The 23,312-nt window shown below is 40.3% G+C and overlaps 1 protein-coding gene across 1 annotated transcript; it reads right to left on the bottom strand.

The window, feature by feature from the left end:
* Positions 1 to 1,213: 1,213 nt before the first annotated feature.
* On the bottom strand, positions 1,214 to 23,008 carry dbf4 (DBF4-CDC7 kinase regulatory subunit). Its single transcript, XM_080858665.1, has 12 exons — positions 22,925 to 23,008; positions 22,541 to 22,672; positions 22,290 to 22,444; positions 21,702 to 21,884; positions 21,185 to 21,235; positions 20,860 to 20,929; positions 20,591 to 20,670; positions 20,448 to 20,493; positions 20,085 to 20,130; positions 19,316 to 19,423; positions 18,988 to 19,096; positions 1,214 to 2,413 (listed from the first exon to the last, which is right to left on the bottom strand). The coding sequence occupies exons 2-12, from the start codon at positions 22,584 to 22,586 to the stop codon at positions 2,099 to 2,101; spliced, it is 1,209 nt and encodes a 402-aa protein (XP_080714791.1). The 5' UTR covers positions 22,587 to 22,672; positions 22,925 to 23,008; the 3' UTR covers positions 1,214 to 2,098.
* Positions 23,009 to 23,312: the final 304 nt, after the last annotated feature.

Below are 23,312 nucleotides of genomic sequence, written 5' to 3'. Positions count from 1 at the left end.
TAGAGCCTAAAATGTAAAAAAAAAAAAAAAAAAAAAATGAGTCTGAAGTTGCATGCACATGACATGATAACACAAGTGTTCCATTTCCTTCATAAAACATTTAGACTATTCTTTGCTAATTCTTCTCAATTAGTTCAGGTTGAGAGATTTTGCAGTGGTTTTAATTAAACACTTCCAGTAGCATTTCTACCATTAACGTCTTTGAAGAAGCAAACGAGAACCACAAATCTCCAAGAAATAAAGCGGCCTTTCCTCCCCAAAGAAAAAAACAAACTGAAGAAATAAACATCACAGCAATGCCGATCAAACGAAGAGTAAAACAGCCCTCTAAAGGCATTCATGATTTTCGTGCCACAGCATGCCAGACGGCCTAGATTATACCACTGTAGAATGTCTATTTAAATCGGATATGAATATGGCGGCAGGAAATTGTGTTCCCATGCTTTCTGCCATCACACTGATTATGTCAACCCAATACTGAGAATACTTCTTGTCTGTGATTCCAGCAGTTTCACATTTTAAACATAGTTATACACCAAAACACATCGCAAAAGGCTCTATTTCAGCCTGCTTATTGTTAAATTTAGTTAAACCGTGAATTAGGGGTAGGGGTGTTGAGGAGTTACGCTTTATGCCTTGCCAGTGAATTGCCTCATCCCTAAGGGCTATTTTTGTTTGATTGAAACTGATTCCGCCAACATTAAGCAGAAGTTGAGGTGTGTTGAACGCTGACACATTTCCTGGGCATACAATAATAAGATTAGCAACCATCTAATATTGTTCATAAAGTAACACTGCATACCCAAACGAATTCAGTCAGATCAATGCCCTTCTAACCTAATATTTTGAATGAGACGGGGGGCCAACTTCACACAGGTATCACACCTGATATAATCTATCAATCTGTGTTTACAGTTCTGTTGTATAAACCACAATAAATTGTGTTAATCAAACTATCTCCTCACCTCTAAATAAATATCCCCTCAGTCCCAACATCGCAAAATCTTAACACCCTTTTGCAAATCATAATAGACCTTATGACAGAGGTGATTGGAAAATACACACACTACTGGTTACAATACACACACTACTATTGGATATTCTCAACAGACCACAAAGTTTTAAGAATTCCCTCTCATTTAATGTGGACTTCAGGTAGGAATACATATTCAAATATGTCCAAAGACAATTAAACACATTTGGTTAAGGCCGGTGTAATTGCCTCTGGTTGAAAAAAAGCTTTTGAACCTACAGGGGTTGGTGTATCCCTTTCATTGTAGGCTCTTCCAGTTACTGAAGCATTGAATACGTTAGAAGTCTTCTACAGACCGCTTCCATCACCGTTACCTCCTTGCACTGTCCTCAAACTAATTCACATTTCCCCTCTTTTCAAACCCTCTTTCTCCCTTAATCAGCAAAACCTAGGAAGTCCTCCTGCAGGTCATCGCTCTCCTGGAAGAGATTCCTCAAGTCCTGCACTTGCTGGGCCGAGCCCTCAGCCTCCTCCTCCACGGTGACTGACCTAGGGGATGGAGACCCGAGGAGGGACCAGCCTCTCCTCCAGTTCCGCTCAGCCCTGACTCTCCTCCGCAGGGGGCTGAAGGCTCCCGCTGTTCTGAAGTCCGCTGCATCCTCAAGTGCGTTTGGCGTGGGATTCGGGGTGTCTGCGGCATTTCGAGCCTGTACAGACTCGTGCTCCACAAGCCTCTGTTTGGTTTGAGCTGGCTGCTGTCGCTGCCGTCTTGAGGCTACAGGCCTGAGAGTTCTAAACGGCTGATGCTCCATGACTTCTACAGGTTTCTCCTGTATTGGGTCCTGCTGTGAGCTGTCTACAGGTTTGACCTGTTTTGACTCCTGCTGTGTGATGTCTACAGATTTGCCTTGTACTGAGTCCTGTTGTCCAGCTCTGTCCTGTTTTGACTCACCTTGTCCACTTAAAGTCACCGTCTCCTCACTAGGCACAGAGCCAAGTGTGTCTGTGTGTTTTTGGTCATTCATAAGACAACTACGCAGAGTAAGTCTTCTCCTCTGATAGGTGCGTCTCGGCTTCCTGACCTCAACCCGCTGCGGCCCAGGGGTCGTTTCCTCGGCAGCAGTGTCAATAACTTTGTCCGAATGCAAAAGGGAGTCGCCGTCCAGAGCCCTCCACAACATGGGGCAGGACTCCCACTCGAAGGTGCCCCGTTTGACCCTGGAAGATTCCGGAAGACCACAGACGTCCCCTGACGCGTCTCTGTTCGTTCCAGAGAGGGGCTCCCTGCCTCGCTTTCGCAGGGACAAGCGTGATGTGCCCAAGCTCGGACTCCGTTGCTCTCGCCTTCCATGTGCCTCTTTTCCACTTTCTCCACCTTTCTCTGTTCGGTCCCTCACGACTTGTACACAAATGGGCGAGGTGGAAACACTGCACTTCACCCTAAAGAAAGGGAAAATAGTTTACCATCACTCTAACCCTTACTGTTTATAGCTAATGCTTCTAATTTAATGTTCAATACTATCACAAATGTTCATACAACACATCTATGTCATTAACTCAGTTCAGCAAGAGGTCACAACCAAAGTTGACATGACTGCTAATTGCATAGTTATGGCCCTCTGTGTTGCAACTTTGCACAGATCATTAAGTTTATCTGTTTAATTATTCAAGAGATTTTGCTTTGTAATCAACACACTCATTTACACCTCCTAGTTACCTCTGTGGCTGTGGCGGCTCCTGTGCAAACACCCAAGGTAACTGTGCTATGAGGGAATCCAGCTTCTGGTACTGATTGCCAGCAACAAACGCCAGGTGCTGTAGTAGTATTTATGATTCACTTACTGTCAACTTTTAATCGATTGTGATGGATTAAAATAGTGGTAACAAAATCCTGATTAATTAAAAAGTAATAAATAATTGAATAAAAATAAATTGATATAAAAAAATTAAAAATTAAAAAATTATTAATTAAAAAAATAAATATTAAAAAACTAAAAAATAAAGAAAATGATAACCTGATAGACTCTTATAATTGTGGGGCAAGTTGTCATTAAATTAAACTATATGATAGTTAATGATATCTGATGACTGGTGTAGTGTGTTGAGAACCCAGACATGTATTGATACCAATGATTATTAAGTTGTCATTATACTAAACTGTATGATGTCTAATGATATTTGATGTGTATTAGTATAAGTTTATATTAGGCACCAAGGTGTCATTGTAGGCAGGGCCCTAGTCATAGCTAAGTTTTGGGCAGTGTGCTTGTTAAAACACGTGCTTAAACGATTACGTATTATGCAGCCAGGTGCTATGTTCACACAGTCAGGTAACTCTAAGCATGATACATTGATGTAAACGTCTGCATATTTTTAAAACTTACAAGTGTCAACTGCCTTACTGACACCACAGAGGACTGCCTGACTATATAAAAGGGTTAACAGGATGTTTAATGTAAACTTCTAACATGTGTTTAAAACATGGGTCCTGAAACTATTACAGATAAGTGTACTTTGGATTAAACCCCAAATTACACTTCTGACCCCATATGTAACTGTACATGTATCCATAGACTTAGGCGAAATGGATCCTCGAGGTGCCTTTAGCTGATAAGACACACTAAGTCGCCATGTGTACACATAATGATTAACTTGGAGTAGTAACTTTTCAATGGGTAGAGATGTAGCCTATACGCTGAAACACCAGTAAAATGACTATATGATATCAAAATTAATCTGAGGATGATGCCAAAATCAGCAGCCTATAAACCATAACTCAAAAAGTGTAAAATGACGTAGCCTATAGTATTACATTAAGCACATAGCATTAATATTAAAAGACCGGTGGTTATGTAATGGAAAACAGCCACACTCACACACACACACACACACACATAGCTGATAATATGTCCATACTTAGAGACGGCCACAGCTGATCATACAGTAAGATATTCTCAGTACATGTTAAAAAGCATGTGTATAATCAGGTATAAATATGAGGTAGTGTAATAACACAGCATTAGCTAGACCACGAACACCAGTCAAGCGAAACCGGCGTGACAGCAAGAGTATACCCACGGCAGACTAATCTCCAACGAAAACCAACCCCCCTTTTCAAGATGCAGAACAATGATGCTACCGGTAAGAGTGTTTAAATTTTATCATTTACATCAGCATGTTAGAGATGATATACCATTGTAGCCTACTTTATTCTATAGCATCCATCTCATTTTTTTTTTTTCTCGTTTGTAGCATAGGCGACGTTTAATTACATACATATTATTTGCCAAATAGATGACTTTTTGAATATGCAAAGGTGAGTTAGGACACTGAACAAAGTATTTGTGAAACTGGTCCACATTAAGTTGATTCAAAATTATTGTAAACGTTATTCAAAATATTTGAACTCGGATCAAACAGCGGTTTTCTTACCCTGCAGGGAATGAAGTGATAACATAGAGTCCGTTACAAGATCCGATCATGATTGTAAGACTATTCAACTTTTAGAAAAACATATAGTGTATGTTAGTCAACAGTCCCCATCATTATTTTAACTGTGGAAAGCTTCTTTTTTTTTTTTTTTTTTTAAATACACAGCGGACGAGCCAATGCCTTTCTTAGAATCTACATTGGACCTTACAGATCAAGAAACAGGTAAGCCCTAATCGCTATTACTGTCACCGTGTGTGTAGTTATAAAGTAAACAGATATACATAATAGCTGTAATGACATACGATAGATAGCATCATGTTTGGCTATCAAACACAGTTTATTAACATCTGTGTTGGCTTACTCACATGGGTAAGGTAACGTATAACACAGAGTCCACACAAGCACATTAATGTTATTTATGGTTGCAGTGCGACACCTACAGGCCATTGTTGATACCACGAATCAAGAATCAGGTAACCTATTCGCTATTATTTAAACATTGGTTATATATTTAGAAAACGATCATCCAAACATGTTGTTAACGTTAATATATGTATATTTACAGCCCGTTTTATACAATCACTGCTTGATATATCCGACGCTGCTCCTAACCGTGTGTATCAAGCAACTGAGGCCAAGACATCGCAAGTTAAAAACTCAAGCCGGAAGCGAAAACCCGATTTACCACCAAATTCCAAGTCATTTAAAAGGAGTAGCGAGCGGTGTGATGTGAATAAAGGTATGCTGTGACAAGTAATAAGTACAATGATGTATGTATGGGTAAATTATATGGTCTTACATATCATTCTGTTTTTTATGCAGTCCTAAGGCCATCTGAAACGCCCAACACAAATGGCAGCAGTGATGTGACTCCATCAACCAGAACTTTGTGTGGTGGCAATATTGGTAGGTACATTTTAAAGTTATGAGTTTGATTAGTCTTATGATTAAAGTTTTTTTTTTTTTATTATTAATTAATTATTATTATTTTGTAAGCAGTTTTTTCAATGTATTAACATTATTATGTTTTGTTTAATGTATTTCAGTTATGACTACAGTTGTACCGACCTCAACCATCACCAACAGTGCTGAGCAGACTGCTAAAGAGATATGGAACGATTCCCAAGATGTCTGCTGGGTTAAAAATGAAATTGAACCGCTCGCTGTACCTGACAAACGCAGAGGACGAAAACAGGCCGTCATACAACCCAAGCCTACAGTTCTGCAACCCCAGACAGTCATCATACGGCCAGGTTTGGCCCCGTTTGGAACCGTCCCTGACCCATCGACTGCTATAAGCTTGGCTCCGTTTGGATCCATCTCTGACTACACGGCATCTAGTAGTTTGGCTTCGTTTGGCACCATCTCTGACTTCTCGGCCGCTGGACCTCCACCAATTGAGACTGACACACCGGTTCTGGATGGTGTACGCATAAATGACAGGTTGGTGCCAGATCTGTTAGATCGTCTTAGAAATGTTGAAGAACTAATCTACAAGCAATATGTCATGCTAAACGAACATATTAGAAAAGCACCCAGATATGACTTGTCTGAAGTTGATTGGAATCGCCTATGCGAGGTATTGAATAATATCTCTGTGGATTGTAATTGTAGTGTCTGAATTATGTGCTTGCTATAGTTTTATTTCCATTTTTTTTTTTTTTCTTTAATCTTATATGTTTATTTTGTGTATAATCTGTTTGATCATGATGATGCTGAATAATACTTTTAATGTTTTTAAAAATTGTCATGACATAGCCAGTACTGGCATGGGCATTGTTTTTGTTTTCTTTAAATAAATAAGTGAAAAAACTGAATACGGCATAGACATGTATACATCCAACAAACGCATGAGAACTGACTACAACATTACCAATGATGTTAACACATTGAGTGAGGATCTAACACATTTCAATAGGGTATTAAGATCACTAACTAACACAAATGTTACAGTTAATGACCTCACAACATCCAACAGTGAAGGTGTGGCCAGCCATACCATAGACCCGCGTATGTTAACACAGATAGGGGGTGGTAGCAACAGTGATGGGGGGTCCAATGTATATAATTTAAATACAGAGGCTGTAGAACGCTTGATTAGCGAAGGTGGTGTATTGGGTGATTACAGAGTGGTAGCAAGACCACACTTCAATGGTGTAGTGTTGAGTAGATCCCTAAATTTTAGGGGTGTAAGTGGCACAGACATAGGGGTATATATCACGCAGATATTTGACAAATTAAACAGCATAGTGGAGGTCTCTAGAACTCTTGCCGGTGAAAATGGAGTCGTGAACATCACATTGAGAGGCGATAGCCTTACTGACATTAATGCCATGCTCACCCCTGCAAACGGTTATGCTTTAGAATACTTTATGGACTGCATAGAGAGAGTTTTACAAAGCAATGAGATCATTTTAACAGACCAGAGTTTAGAGGTAATTGTGACCATAACACGAGCCCGTAATGGCGGTGTTCGCCGGAAATTACGGGACTTGGCCCACACAGAAGTCATAAGTAAAAACCGTATGCACCTGTATATACCTATGAATACTACAGACAAACTGTGTTTTGCTCAATGTGTAGCCAAATACATGCATCCACAGGCTACAACCAAAAGGTTACATGAAATAGCATTAGATATACAGAGACGTGCAGGCTATACAAGGCATCAGAAAATAGGCTTTAGGGATGTAACTAAGTTTGAAGAAACCTCGGATGTGAAAATTGTAGTCTTCTACAGATCGGTTGATGGCTACTTGTTACATTACCAAAACAGCGATGTTCCCCACGATAGAACAGTACACATGTATCTGCATGACGAACACTATCATGGCATTTTAAATCTGCCAGGCTTTATGGGGGTGAGCTACGTATGCATGTATTGCTACAAAGGTTACACCAGTAGAACTGCCCACTGTTGTAAATATGTATGCAACGTCTGTTTCGACAAGAATTGCTACAAGATTGAGGGGGCGGATGTGTATTGTGTCGATTGTAGGAGGTATTGTCATTCTGACATCTGTTTTGAAAAACACAAACAGCAAACCCATAGGTGCATTTCAGGAAAGCTAGTCGCCCCATGTGATGTAACAAAATATTGCAGAGATTGCAATAGGCGTTATACTGTGAGTATTACAAACCCCAAGCGACACATATGTGAACCCCTGAAATGTACCCACTGTAAGCATGAGTTGACCCCCGATGCAATACATAAATGCTACATACAGCCGCTCAAAAAACAAACACCAGCTAACAAGTACATTTTCTTTGACCTAGAAACACGTATTGAAAATGGAAAACACACAGCTAATTTTGCATGTGCCATTACCTGTCAGGGTTTTGAATTTACAGCTGAGGGATACGACTGTGTGGACAGGCTTTTAAAGCATTTTAGATCTTACAAGTACATTGGATACACGTGGTTGGCTCACAATGCTTCCGGGTTTGACAACCTACTGCTGATGGAGCATTTTGTTAAGATAGGGATGATGCCTAAAATAATAATGAAGGGGTGTCGGTTAACCTTCATGTATGACGAGCGTTTCCAACAGCGTTACATAGACAGCTACTCATTTATACCCATGCGATTGGCCAACATGACAGCTGCCTTTAATCTGACCACAAGTGAAAAGGGTTACTTCCCACACAGATTTAACACAAGGGCTAATAACAATTACATCGGGCAATATCCTGACAGGTCTTATTATGGGTATGACAATATGTCTGAGAAAGACCGGCTAGCTTTCGACAGCTGGTACAACGACAACTCAACAGGGTTATTTAACTTTCAAGAACAACTATATGCATATGGGCGTAATGATGTTGTTTTACTACGCGCAGCTTGCCTCAGATATCGGCATGAGTTCATGGGGTGTACCGGTCTAGATCCGTTTATGCAGACTACGCTAGCATCCTGTTGTATGGCCGTTTACAAGACTAACTATCTGCCCAGAGACACACTTGCGCTAACACACAACAATGCTTACATTGACCAGCACAAGGCCTTTTCAAACATATCAATTGAATGGCTGGAATTTGTGAAGAGTCATAGAAATGTAGACATATTACATGCACTATCCGGTGGTGAAATGCTAATCGGTAAATATTATCTGGACGGTTACTATGAACAGGATGGTGTAAGAATAGCGCTCGAGTTCAACGGTTGCATGCACCATGGACATTCATGCCGCTATAATCCTCATAATGTTCACCCGTTGTCAAAACTACCATATAGCGTTCTAAGAAGCCGCTTTGATGACAAAGTGGCCATACTGACCAAAACGTATGGGCTCAGAGTTGAAGTTATGTGGGAATGTGATTGGAAGCGTGCCAAGCAACATGATGCTGCTGTTATTGAGTTTATGAAGACATACATACACCCTGAACGATTGAAACCACGTGACAGTCTCTATGGTGGTAGAACGAATGCTTACAAGCTACACCACAAGGCTGAAGATGGTGAAAAAATCCGATATGTGGATTTCACCAGTCTGTACCCCTACTGTCAGGCTCGTAAAACATACCCCATAGGGCACCCACAGATCATATTGAAAGATTTTGGCCCACTTGAGAGTTACTATGGGTTAGTCAAGGCCACTGTCCATCCCCCGAGAGGGTTGTATCACCCTGTACTGCCATATCGATCAGGCGGTAAATTGATGTTCCCATTGTGCAGGACATGCACTGAACAACAGATTCAGAACGCCCCATGCTCCCATGATGATGGGGAGCGAGCACTTTCAGGTTGCTGGGTTAGCATTGAACTGTTAAAAGCGGTTGAGAAGGGTTACGTAGTTGGTACAATTGACGAGATATGGCATTTTTCAGAAACTTCAGATTGTCTTTTTGCAAACTATGTAAAGACTTTTCTCCAATTCAAACAGGAGGCCAGTGGATACCCTCCACATGTGACTTCAGATGCCGAGAAATTGGCATACATTGAGGATTATTTTGATAAGGAAGGTATCAGATTAAGATCAGATCAGATAAGAATCAATCATGCTCGCAGACATATCAACAAGTTACTTCTGAACTCGCTTTGGGGCAAGTTTTCGATGCGTGAGAACTTACCGAAGACAGAAATGATAAAAGACCCTGAACAATTTGCGAGATTCATATTTGGCGATGAATATGACGTTTGTCACTTTTCGTTTGTCTCAGATGACATGGCTTTGGTCCAGTGGCGGTTTGCTGATGGGTGTGGAGAGCAGCCCTCTGACATAAATGTGTTTGTTGGAGCGTTCACTACAGCCCACGCACGTCTAGAATTATTTGATATCATGGATAAATTAGGCGAGCGAGTGTTATACAGTGATACAGACAGTCTGATATTTGTTTCCAAAGATGGTGACTGGGAACCACCACTAGGGGGTTATTTGGGGGATCTCACAGATGAATGCGACAGTGGTGATCACATTGTCGAGTTCTGTTCAGGGGGGCCTAAAACATACGGATACCGGACAGCCAAAGGGAAGACATGCATGAAAGCCAAAGGTATTACACTGAATGCCGAAAATTCGAAGCTAATTAGGTTAGACACATTGATTGGTCTAGTCGATTATCACATGGCAGACCGAGACAGCACACACCACATTTTAGCACGCACCGACAACATTGTTCGCAATAAAAGCCAGCTCACTCTGAAAAACAGATCAGATGTTAAGCGTTTCAAAGTTGTATACAACAAACGTGTGCTACTCCCTGACTACACAACGATACCTTACGGATACTGATTGGAGGTATTTTATTTATTTTTAAATGGCTAATTTTAACAAGAGTTCAAGAGATGTCAATAGTTTTGATTTCAGACTTCAACATCCATTCTCATGCGTGATAAGTGGGCCATCAAACTCTGGAAAAACATACTTTGTAAAAATGTTGATTGCAAAGGCTAATAGTGCGATTAGTAACAAGATTGAGAATATTGTCTATATATATAACTGCTGGCAGCCTCTTTATGACGAGCTGTTGAAGATAAGAGACATTAAATTCATAGAAGGAATACCTAAGGCTTTAGATGACGATGCTCTACTACCTGTAACCAAAAACAATCTGATTATTTTTGATGATGTGATGAATGATGCAAGCAGCAATGCACAAGTTGAAAAGGTCTTCACGCAATACGTGCACCATCGTAATCTTAGTGCCATTTACCTGGTTCAGAATCTGTTTTTTCAGGGTAAATCTAGCAGAACGATAAGTCTAAACACCAATTATCTCATTCTTTTTAAAAACGCTAGGGATAATCAACAGGTATCTGTCTTGGCTAGACAAATGTACCCTGGTAATACAAAATATTTCATGGAGAGTTATAAAAATGCTACAGAGAAACCCCATGGGTATCTACTGCTTGATTATAAATCTAAAACACCAGATTCATTCCGTCTCAGAACAGATCTGCTTTCAGAGCATCCGGTTGTTTATGTCCCGAAAAAGAATTGATCCACAGCATGTCCGTGAGGGTCCGTAGCCACTTGACACTGTTGAAACGCATACTTAAGGCTAAACCGCCACAGAGACGCCTCATTTTACAAACAGCATCAGATGAGTTAATTTTAACCCTGTGTGAAGTGGCTTTGAACATTCTCCGAGGTACTATACCGCTGACAAAAGCACAATATAAAAAATTGGAAAAGAAGAAGACGGCAATCAAGTTTATAGCAGATAAGAAAATTGGTTTGCTCAAGAAAAGGCGCACAATTAATCAGCAAGGGGGTTTTATTCTACCACTACTGAGCGTGGCAATACCTTTCATAAGTAGTCTTATCGCTTCAAGAAGTGGTTAAAAAAGGTGATGGAATACGCCGAAAAGTTATATTTAGTACCCCAGCGACAATTGGATAGCTTGAAGAATAATGAAACATCCATACCCCTTAGACAGGTTGTTGAAAACGAACTGGATACCTCTATAAACAATGTTTTGAGTAGAGCAGATTTGAATCAACATGAAAAGGCCAAATTGTATACGGGCTTATTGCAGCGATATTTGGCATTGGTTAAACAGGGTGCACTCGAAACCAACACTTTAACTTTGAGCATGCCCCAAGAAGCTGTAACTAATGACATTGTTACACCTCAAGCTACAGGCTCTGATGTGGGGGGTGACGGCATGGTTCAAGAAATTTTAAGAAATATACCAGAGAGAAGTAAAAAGAATGCCCACCATATATTAGAAAAAATGCTTATGGCTCAAGATACAGCAACGTGGCGTGAAACGGGTGAATTTGTTTTTAATGGATCAGTGGTACCTGGCACCCATATACTCGATTTGGTAAAAAGTGCCACAGCCCCACAGACGATACGACGGAGGCCTCAGGGATGGCGTGAGTTTCTGAGAGCTATAGCAAAATTAAACATACCGCTTTCGACAGTGCCAAATAAACAAGTTCAGCAGGCCGTTGATTCTTTGAAAAGACCTGTAAGCCCCAGTACATCTACCCCGGTCAGGGGTTCAGAATCAAGCAAGTTTTCTACACCTGGTATGGATACTTCGGGGTGGCAAGACTTTTAGATAGGCATCTGTGATTGTGTATTTTATTTTATTTGTTTATTTTACGGGGGTTTTGTATAATAAAGGTTTTTTTTTTTTTTTTTTTAATTTCTTTTGGACATATATGTGTATAGGGTGTTATAGTGTGTATTTTGGTAAATCATCTGTATGGTGTGATAACATGTGTATATTGGTATATCATGTACATGGGTTGTTAAAAATGTATTTTAAAACTGTCAGTATAATATGTCAGTGTTTCAATAAATATACTTGTACACAGGTAATTGCCTTTGGTTGTTTTTATTTATTTAGGAACTTTGTCCCACACTGTACATACTGAACACAGTGTAACATTTTAGAATTACATTTACAGGGTAGTAATTTCTTCACAAATGATGAAACCATCTTATCATTTTTAATCAAGTCATCAGAATATTTTAACATTACATCTTTATAGTTTAAACCACACAGCATATGATAGAGAAAGAAAACACAATGTTCGCCACACGTGATACTCAAGTAATCTTGTACTTGTCTTTTTGAGAATTGTAGTCCTGAACAGTTGGTTCTTAAAAATGTATAGATAGCTGGTGGGAATATCTGACAAGTGGGACTGTTGCCAAAGCTGTCAAAAAAACACCCGGTCCGTGTGTGCGTTATGTATACAGCTAGCCAGTGCTCACCAGCCATGTCCGAACTATGGGTGTTGATTATTACAGACACTGGTGTGTTTTGCAGAGGCGCCTGGGGTAGTTGATCACAGGCTAACACACCTAGGAAATGGGTGTTTTGGGAAATTGTATCCATAATCGCAGATAGCTGAATTGTATTCATAGCCTTAGTAATAATCTATTAGCACCTGTCTTCGGTTTGATACCTCGATAATGCTGTCATAGATAGCATATACTACTAGATTTATAGTGTTTGGTAAAGCTTGTCTGAAACGGGCTTCTAATCTTATGTTACCATTCTTAATTAATGACAAATGCTGACTACACTCCTCATCAGGTGCGAGATTGAAGGCGTATAGCGTATAACCATTTAGAAAATCTTCACGGTCGACCAGCATGGCTCTATTTTTTAGATGCCTGCCTGAGGCTAAGGCTAGTTGATAAAACTCGCGCACAGCACACCCCTGTAAATATTGTGGTTGAAGGGGTTTTGAAGGGAATTGCTGACCGTCCATATAAAGAGCCAAATACTCTAAATCGTAATGTTTGAAGGCGAATGGATTCTTATCATAGGTCCCTGTAAAAGCATCATTATCCACCATACCTATAACGATAGATTTAGGTAGTGTTCCTAGAAACAGATTTTCTTGATTGGCCACCCGCGTGCCGGTAGGTATTGAGATGTTTTTAAGACACACTCTGTCAATGGGGTATTTGGCCGTCGCAGATAGTAATGCTTGTGCATGCCCCAGTCTCACAGCAGGGGATACGGCAGATTTTTTAACAAACAGGGATGCCGAAAGCAAACTGATTTTATATGCAAGATTATCTGCATTGCTGCGCATTAGGCAAAATTCATCCTTGGCCCTTGTCAATCTGATTCTGATGTCCATATTATTTAACATCAGTTTTTCTTGGAAAAATATGTCACTATGGAGGGGTGCCAACAATTCCACAACATTACTGGCATTTGAGAATGAGCCTCTCTTGGTGAGTCCACGGTTAGCCCCAGCTGGATCTCCCACGTCCATATGGCCGGCGGTATCTTTGTAAAATAACCCTGCAGAAAAAAGTGTCTCCAGAGTCTGGCGGTCGTAATTCATTAAACATTCTATGATACATCGATATGGATAGGTGTTTGATCCCTGTGAAATCAAACGGTCCCCCAGTGAGACGTCCACCTGTGAGAAAATTGTAGCCCCAGGGTAGTTCACCAACCCCACTGTAGCTCCATCGGCTATATCAGTACCGTCGGGCCTTGTAATTTTGATCTTGGTGAATAATAGTGTGTTATTCAAATCGATATAATCCTCTCCATTCCCTGCGATAAAAAACTCCAAAGGTGTTGTATCCGTTAAGGCTGAGATAGGGGCTATTTCCACATATGTACTTTTCTCAATAACTGTTTGCGTCATTGGGACTGTAAAAAGGTCAAGCTCTGATTTAAGGCATTCTTCTGACAGTCCATGTATTAGCGCCATAATCAGAATATGTTTTTACACCTCTTTTTGGAGCCCCCACTTTTACGGTGTTTACTCGCTGACTTCCTCTTCCTCACTGATTGCTTCTTAGTTTGGCCCTTATTTTTATTTGTTGACATAACACGTCTCACTCCTGGGGGTCTTTGCATACTGTTACGACTCATTACCAGCATACCTGAGCCGCTCTGTGTACTGTCCCTTTGATTGTCCTTACGGTGGCTCATGACATTGGTGATAACATCACCGACAATATTTTTAGCGGCCGCTTTTAGATGAGGTTTTGCAATGCCGATCCCCCTTCTCAATAGCGGCATAGCCATTCGGAAAAGACCTCTGAATAATCCTCCGAGACCTGCGCCATACATAGATGGCAACCCTGCATAGCCAGGCAAAGACCCTCCCGCCTGGTTCTTGTAATAGTTGACATATCTATGAGGATCCGCGGCAGGGTTGAAAGGTAACATTATTCTAAAAACTATGTGTCTCCTTCAACGGCCTGAAATGAAGTTTCACAATGACTTTACCGTACTTGAAAAGTACGTTATAATTCTGATCCGTCTTGACCTCAATCTCTATATCACTGATATCGCTCTTAGAGACACGGACGTAGTGTGGCTTGTCGTACTTTATAGTAATGATCTCTCTGTTCTTACCGTTTATTTGTACACATCGCAGTAGTGGTACAAAATGATCCCCCACTACTTGATAATCTATTATATCTGTATATACAAATAGTGTGTATTCGCCACCATGTAAATCAGCCACATATCTAGCAAATTTTCTTCCCTTGTTAGGTATGTTTGGATCAAAAGCTACCCCCCTATCGTACCCCAAAATTCGAGCAAGTTTGCCGTAACATGTTAGAGTCATGTTCTCTTTTGCATCAATATAGGTTTTGTTTATGACATCGTCGTATCCAAGTGTGACCCCGTATCCAGTTGTGTGTTTGTTGATCTCCTCGATTATATCCGTGAGTTTTGTGTAATAGCCCACCCGCAGTTTGATACCAGTTGACTCATTGATACTTTTGTCAGTAAGTATGATGGTCGCATGCTCATAGCTGAATGCCTCCCAAGTATGAGGATATATAATCTCACATAACGCCACTTGCCAAGCTCCTCTCAACATTAATGGTTTAGCAAGTTTAGTTCGATAGCTGGATATCTCATTCTTGCTGTAAACACTACGCGATACGTTACAGGGCAGGGTCACGTAAAAGCCGGCGTCGTCCATGTTGTTGCTGTCTCAATGAGTTAAAATGTCCAGGGCATCGTCTTTAAAAAAGGTTAAATGCTGATCACGTCTTTCTCAGCGACCCAGCTGTTGAATTTTGAAGGCCAACCAAGCCATTTGACTAAGACCATGTGTCTTCCGCCCACTTTTTTTCTTTCTAAAACCTTCTCCATTTTAAATGGTTTATCGCTATCAATTTGTATTTTTTGCAATTCTGATTCATAAAATGACCCATCTAATGTATCGCCATCATAGTCTTTTAATTTGTATACCGGTGGTGTTCGCTGTACACATTCTGCTATGGTGAAAAATTCCTGGGTAAATGTTTGTTCATACCCCTTGGTGAACACTCCTCTGACCTTTGATACTCTGACGACATCCCCTGTTTTGAATTTGAACACAGTTTTGTCATTTCCGTCCTTTAGACCATACAATGTTTTAAACACTGTATTTTCGTTCTCTCTGGTCACCTCTGTAGGCGTCATCTTGATGCTACGATGATAGCTATTGTTATACGATGTAAGCAATGCTTGTATGGTATCAACATAGCGTTTAGAATTGACCGCCGTTAAATATCTCCACATTCTGCTTTTAAAAGTTCTGTTGAAACGCTCAACCACACTAGCTTTTAATTCGCTCCCTGTGGCGAAGTGATGAATGTCATGTTTACTCAACACCTTCTGAACGTGTTTATTGAAGAACTCTGTGCCGCGGTCTGTTTGGATTTTCCGAGGCACCCGCCCCTCTTTTAAAATGGACTCAAATGCTCTGGCCACCTCAGGTCCTGTTTTAGTTTTTAATACACGTATCCACGCATATTTGCTAAAAACATCGATGCACATTAGCATAAATTTGATGTTATCATTCTCCTTTGAGTAAATGGACATGTCCACCAGATCTGCTTGAAATTGTTTGTCCACGCCGTATACCACGACCCTGTTTCTCTTGTAATTCATACGTGCTGGTTTGTGCAATGTATATGGTTCTTCGCCAGCCAGCCATTCTGACACTTGTTTATCTGTCAGTCTTACCCCCTGGTCTTTCAATACAGCATCTTTTAAGCGGGTTTTGCCACCAAAAGACCCCTGGTTGGAGGGGTCATAGTATACAGCTTTTAGAAGATCTGCCATGCTGCACGTCTTACAAATAATGACTCATTTTCATATGATATCACCACTTTTTATTGACATCCAAAAGTTATGACGGTCTAACCATCCAGATAGTTTAACAATTCTACACAGGTATCAAACCTCCTCTCAACTAACATATCTACCAATGTATCTATTACCACGCACACATCCACAGTTTTATTTCCACCGAGATTCATGGTACATATATCAGCCATATATGTACATAAAACAATTAGATGCCCCACCTTAAAACAGCCCTGTTCATATGGCACAGCGTGCTCTAGAATTAAACGTAATGTAATATGCCACGGTTTGGCTAAATTAGTACCCTTTTGCAAAATATCAGACCACTCTGTAGACATTGACCTGGCCAACCCCATTTGCTTTTTGAGTGAAATGAATCGTCGTTTAGACCCTATGAAGTTTTTGGTAACATGTCTTGAATCATGTATTATTGTATTACATAGCAATGTAGAAAGTTCAAATTTCACACGTCTCTTGATAGTCTTCTTTGACAGTATGTAGTGGCCTAGATAGTTCCCCATCTTGTAGAACGCTTCAGCGATGATGTTGCGTGACACACCAGACGGTGGCTGCTGCTTCAATGATGGTCTCAGGTTATACATATTCACCAACATTCACCCATTGCTGCTGAAATGTGTGATGCAGTTTCCCTATCGATGAAGTCGTATGGATTGTTAATGTAGTCATCGTCTACTGCATCTTGGTCCAACAGCCAAAGCACCATATCCACTGATCCTAACATTCTTAGTGGGTTGGGTGTGACCCCCTTTGATAAACATAAATGCCCTAGTACATTCAACATACCATTCTGGTACAGTCTGTTTTTAACAGCCACACGGTTCATGTGGTAAAAGTCGTTTGGTTTTTCAAAAAGACAATCATGTTGACGCTGACTAGGATGGTTTGTCACACATCCATTACATGTCGCCCTCAACATATCATAGATTACATCATTTAACATGACGTGTACACAGTCCTTGATGATATGGGGTGCTAGTGTGGGCTCTGCGGTTGTAATTGTAGATATCATATCTACCACATCTGTGTTGGTTCCCCTGTCTGTGGTGTCCAGGGCGCTGCTGCCGGTGGTATTGCAGCGTGGGTCCATCTTGATGGGGGTGGATTCAGGGCTTGTAGAGGTCGTATTGTCGCTGTCTGTATCGGTGGTGATGTTCATAGGTGGGGCTGTGTTTCCCTCTGTAAGATCCATGGCAATAGTTCACGACCATACAGGTGCCCCCTCCTTTTCAATGCTTTGGAAAAAAAAAAAAAAAAAAAAGGAGACAGAGGGTGTGGCATCCATGTACACTATCGGATAAGCCTGTTAGTTTAAAATAGTCTTACTTTAATAGCTTTGCAGCGTTCTTCAAACTGACCCAGCTTGAATAATACATCAATCTTCTTTAAAACCTGGTCACCATCCTGGTTTGTTACACCGAGGTCTTTCCAAACGTTGGTCTTGGACTTTTTCCATTCTTCAGCATTACATGAGATATGTTTCATTTCATCTGTAAAGCAGGTACCGGGGGTATCCATTGTATATAGTTTTACACTATATTCATCTTCTTCTTTGTCGAATATGTATCCACCTATACGACCATCAGCCAGAGGCCATTCATATCTTAGCGGCGGTGAAATCCCCCTAGGACAGCCCAACATACCACCTCGTTTGGCTTTTCTGGGTGCGTATGTTATTTCAAAGTCTACGTCTTCAACCATAGCTGGGTTACTATTGGTAGTATCACTAGTTGTTGAAGCCATTATTCAAAAACTTAGACTGTAACTTCACATACTACACATCTCTTATACTTGGGCAAAACAAACATCCTGACCTGTGGGGGCCTGATATGAGGTGGTGTGAAAGTTTTATGTTTAATCACATGGCTTGTGAGTGGCCTCGTCCTAGCGTTTCTAGTTATAACACCCACTGATCAGATAGAGTTACCTGACTGTGTGAACATAGCACCTGGCTGCATAATACGTAATCGTTTAAGCACGTGTTTTAACAAGCACACTGCCCAAAACTTAGCTATGACTAGGGCCCTGCCTACAATGACACCTTGGTGCCTAATATAAACTTATACTAATACACATCAAATATCATTAGACATCATACAGTTTAGTATAATGACAACTTAATAATCATTGGTATCAATACATGTCTGGGTTCTCAACACACTACACCAGTCATCAGATATCATTAACTATCATATAGTTTAATTTAATGACAACTTGCCCCACAATTATAAGAGTCTATCAGGTTATCATTTTCTTTATTTTTAGTTTTTTAATATTTATTTTTTTAATTAATAAATTTTTAATTTTTAATTTTTTTTTATATCAATTTATTTTTATTCAATTATTTATTACTTTTTAATTAATCAGGATTTTGTTACCACTATTTTAATCCATCACAATCGATTAAAAGTTGACAGTAAGTGAATCATAAATACTACTGCTGTTCTCCTTTCAGATGCTGAAGGTGAGAGGTCAAATTTCAAATACACTGAAATGTCTCCCTGCTGGGCGCCATTGTGGGAGGAGATGTACTTACCGCTTGGAGTTTGTCGTATTTGACTCCACAGCACTCACAGTACCCTCCCTTTCTCTTCTCTTTAGCCTCACGCCCTCTGGGTTTGCCTTTACCGGCATGCTTCTCTGGCCTAAATATGCGCGCGCAGACACACACATCATAAACAAACAAACACACATGTGTCATGTTTACCTCTTTGTAAGAAGTAAATTAGGTTACATATGTTGAATGCTGGCATGGAAAATGACATGCAAACTCGAACACTGATGTACACTTTCCTATAGGTAATTGTATAATATCTGTGCTATACACGCCATCCAACTTTAATTTTCGGTGCAAATTTTCTTACCCAGGTGTGAAGTCTCTCTTCTGTATTTGGAAAGGGCTAGCAGGCGGGGTTGAAGTGAGGTTACACTCCGGCATCTGGGCCATGTGGAGGTAGAGGGGTCTGAAACGCCTACAACACCCAGAAAGCATTTCAGGATAGATAACTTAGGTGGAAAGTATGCTACGCGGACATGGTAAGATAGCGATTGCTTTTTAGATAGAAGAGATGCTTATGAAATGGTTATGAACGGGCATCGAAAACTAAAGACCAATTAAAATGATTCACACAATGCAGACCTATGTATAAATAGATCATATATATAGATCAATTTGTGCACAGAGAAACTAGTATACTTTGGACACCCGTGTGCGCGATCGTGTCCACATTGTTCAAAGCGGTATCTGCAGAAGCATACTTGAGCCCTTACAGAGCCATCTAGTTTATTTCAACAGACACTTTGTCTACACATCAAAAACCCATAAAGAATATACAGTATTGACTGGGACTCATACAGTGGTATTTCAATTCAGCAGACCAATGGTGCAAGTACTGTACTTACTTTAAACCAAGACACTATAAACTAATATTAACATGAATAATCAGTGCCAGCGGTTCTTAATGAAGAAAAAGTTGCAACCAAGATAATAAAATGGGAGGCAGAATCCCAGTCATGATAGACCAAGAATGCTCATCTTCTTAGTGTGAAAAACATATACAAACATCAGTGGACAAGTGAATGACTTCAAGTCTCAGCAATTAAGTGAATGAGTTGCGGTCTCTGTGTACTTACCTACAAGAGTCCTCCACCTTCACAAAAGGTTTACTGATCCTGCTAGCTGTGAAGAACATGACACAACCCCCATCAGAGGCAGCACAACACAGCCTTACACATGAAGCGAAATAGCACATACACAATGCAAGAGTCATATACACATAGCAAAGCACATACAGTACAAAGACAATACCAATTGTTTCACACAGACACAAAGCAGAGTTGTTACACAGACGGTGCACAAACTATAACAAAAACAGCCAGATGTACATAAAAGAGCACAATGTATTTATGGCATGTTTCAGCACACATGCAGATATATAGCAATAATGCAGTACGGTAAAAAATAAAACGTTTCAAAACATCACAAAAAACACTCACCTTTGTGTTTCTGAAGAGAGGTCCTCCCATAACATGTTGGTTTAACCTATATATTGACAACAGCATTAGCAATAATATATTATATCATGTAGTGATTTCCAAATGATATGATGAAAATGATGATATGATGAAAATAGGCCTACATTTTTTTTGCTTGCAGGAGGGTTTGTCTTCTGAAGTGTAGAAATGACAGGTTTCTTCTTCTCAATGTATGCCCTCATGTCTGATAAGGAAAATTGATTAATTGCGATGTCTTATTCTGACAAGACCCCTTATGGCTAATTTACAATACAACCCCCCCACCCCCACCCCCCCTTAATACAACCATTACACGCTTTACCGTTTGATAATTACACAGTAATACCATTACCCTGCTACATTGTTTAAAATTCTCTAGCAAGCAGAGCTCTACCTTCAAGGTGAAGGATTTTCACTCCCCAGTCCAGAGCATTGGACAACATCTTGTTCATCTTAATGCGCCCCTATGGAAAAACACCACACCAGGAGAACCATGAGATGCCATACACACATTATTACAAAACATTATTCAGTGCGCTGCTTTTGAACACCACAGACATTGTAGCATAGTGTCAGCAGAGTGGTCTCTCTTGTCTGCTTCTTCACCACTTTTACGTATGGTGTGCTTGTGTGTGTGTGTGTGTGTGTGTGTGTGTGTGTGTGTGTGTGTGTGTGTGTGTGTATATACAAGCGTGCGTGTGTGTGTGTGTCTCCCTCACCTGCTCCTTCACCACTTTCTCCACCAAGGACTTCCCTCGGCTGACCCGCACCTGGCAGACAAGAGCAGGCATCTCAGTACAAACACTGGAACCCCCCCTCCCCCCGCACAAACACACACTCGTTACACCCAATCAAACAAACAAAAGCAGAGCGACTTTCTGAACAAACTCACTGGTTTAAGTACATATCCATGTATGCTGAATCTATAACACATTTCGTTTCCCAGTAATGTATTTGTCATTATGAAACCAAGAGGTGAGCAGGTTACATTATGAAACCAATAGGTGGGCTAAATGACTCAACTCTGAGAGGAGCAAAAGAAAAATCCCTTCCATGATGACAGATTTTGCTTCAATTATGTAAAAGGCACAGGCTATCCTCCTTCTTCACCCAGACAGTAGACCATCATTTAATTTAATTCATATTCATACATCAACAGACACACATGGACAAAGTTGTGGATATGGCTGAGAAACGCCAACACAGCTGCATTCAATAGAAACCCAGCACACTCACTGCAACTGTGGGCCCCTGGGAGCTGCTCCTCTGGCCCTCCTTGCTGCTGCTGGGGTGTGGGGAGCTGAGAGTCGCCTCTGGGCTGGGGACCGGAGACTCCCGCACCAGCCGATGCACATAACGGGCCTCAGGCTTGCTGCTGACCAGATACCTGATGTCTTTGCTGAAGAACTTCTCAACAGTCTGTGATAGAGAGCAACAGTGGGAAAATATATGTCAAATATGTAAGTATATCTGTATATGTATATGTATGCACAGATATAATCTAATATAAACACTTTTTGCATGTAATTACTGCTTTAGTAACTAGTAATTACTGCATGGAAATGGGATCACAAACAAGCATATTTCAGAATCCCTAATAAGACTTTACCCCACCACATAATGAATGAGTGTCAATAGTCTGACACTTAACCCCAGAAGTAAAGAAGATTTGGCGTCTTCATGAGAGCATTTCACAACTACACTGTGTGATCATTCACACTATTCTTGGCTATTACGGTCCTTTCCAGGGTACCCAACAAAGAGCAACAGCTCGCAAGGCAAGAACAACCCAAAACATTAAAGTACAAGATCATTTAAACTTACTCCTCCAAGTGTTTGGATGTCATTTTCGAGTGTTTCGCTTCGTTTGTTAGACGGTAAATCCAAGTAGAACACCTTTCCAGTTAGAGGTTTTGTACAAAACGTTGACAGTCGTTTTTCTTGTGTCTTTTTTGGACCATTGTTATCGTGCTTAGAATCTGCAGTAAAACAACACAAATTAACCAAATATCAGCACAAAACATTTATAATAATAGTTACCAGTTAGATATATATAAAGGTAGCAAAATAATTACCTTGCGACTTAGACCTTGAAGACCTTGTAGCACTTCTAGGCTTCATTTCAAATAAGTTAACGTTGCTGAAGTTAAAGCTCCATTTTGAAAACAAGTTACCGATAGCTATCCATATAGTGTACTCTGTGGTACCTGAATATAAAGAAGATAATTTGACACATTTCATACAAACAGAAACAATGAATTCAAAACAAACTAAACCAAATCCAACTGACGACAGTTAACATTAACCATACCTGAGAGAGCACGGACAGTCTCTAAACTGCGAGCATATAGTATTTTTGGCACGTGCCGACATAAAGTTAAATGTGAAATAGTTACAGAAACTCATAAAAAGCCAGTTCTTAAAAAAATGGCATATGCATTGCTGGCGAGCGGACTTACATTTCAGAGGCCGTTTAAAACTGATCCTTTTAAACAACAGGAAATAGATAGCAAGCAGCTTCCTATCAACAAACTAGCTAGCCGTCATATTCGCTAGCTCGTTTTGCTGATTTGAAAAGTAACGTAAACCAGTTTTCTCAGTTGAGAAACTGCCATGTAGAAAGACGTGCAAGCTTTCAAACAAACAAGAAACGCATACAATAACATACATTTAGAAAAACGCGTAACTAATTCTGAAACCGTTGGAATAATACATGTTACTCCCATTTCACAGTTTGTTGTTAATCACAAACTCCTCAAAGTTGTTTCAGTTATTCCCGCGCCTGAAAACAACTCACCTACAATGCTTCAAATGTATTACCAAGTATGATTGGTTTCGGCAGTTTCG

This window comes from Sprattus sprattus, assembly GCF_963457725.1.
Source record: "Sprattus sprattus genome assembly, chromosome: 19".
NCBI lineage: Eukaryota > Metazoa > Chordata > Actinopteri > Clupeiformes > Clupeidae > Sprattus > Sprattus sprattus.
Note: the sequence above shows the minus strand (reverse complement) of the source record. Positions and strands in the feature narration are given on the sequence as shown.

What these genes read in the sequence shown, in the direction of transcription:
- dbf4 (XM_080858665.1), bottom strand. Translation starts at nt 22,586, where the DNA reads ATGAAGCCTAGAAGTGCTACAAGGTCTTCAAGGTCTAAGTCGCAAG. An exon ending in TTCAAGGTCTAAGTCGCAAG is followed by an intron (nt 22,445 to 22,540) that starts GTAATTATTTTG and finishes GTTTTACTGCAG; the next exon opens with ATTCTAAGCACGATAACAAT. An exon ending in AAGGTGGAGGACTCTTGTAG is followed by an intron (nt 19,424 to 20,084) that starts GTAAGTACACAG and finishes TGGGTGTTGTAG; the next exon opens with GCGTTTCAGACCCCTCTACC.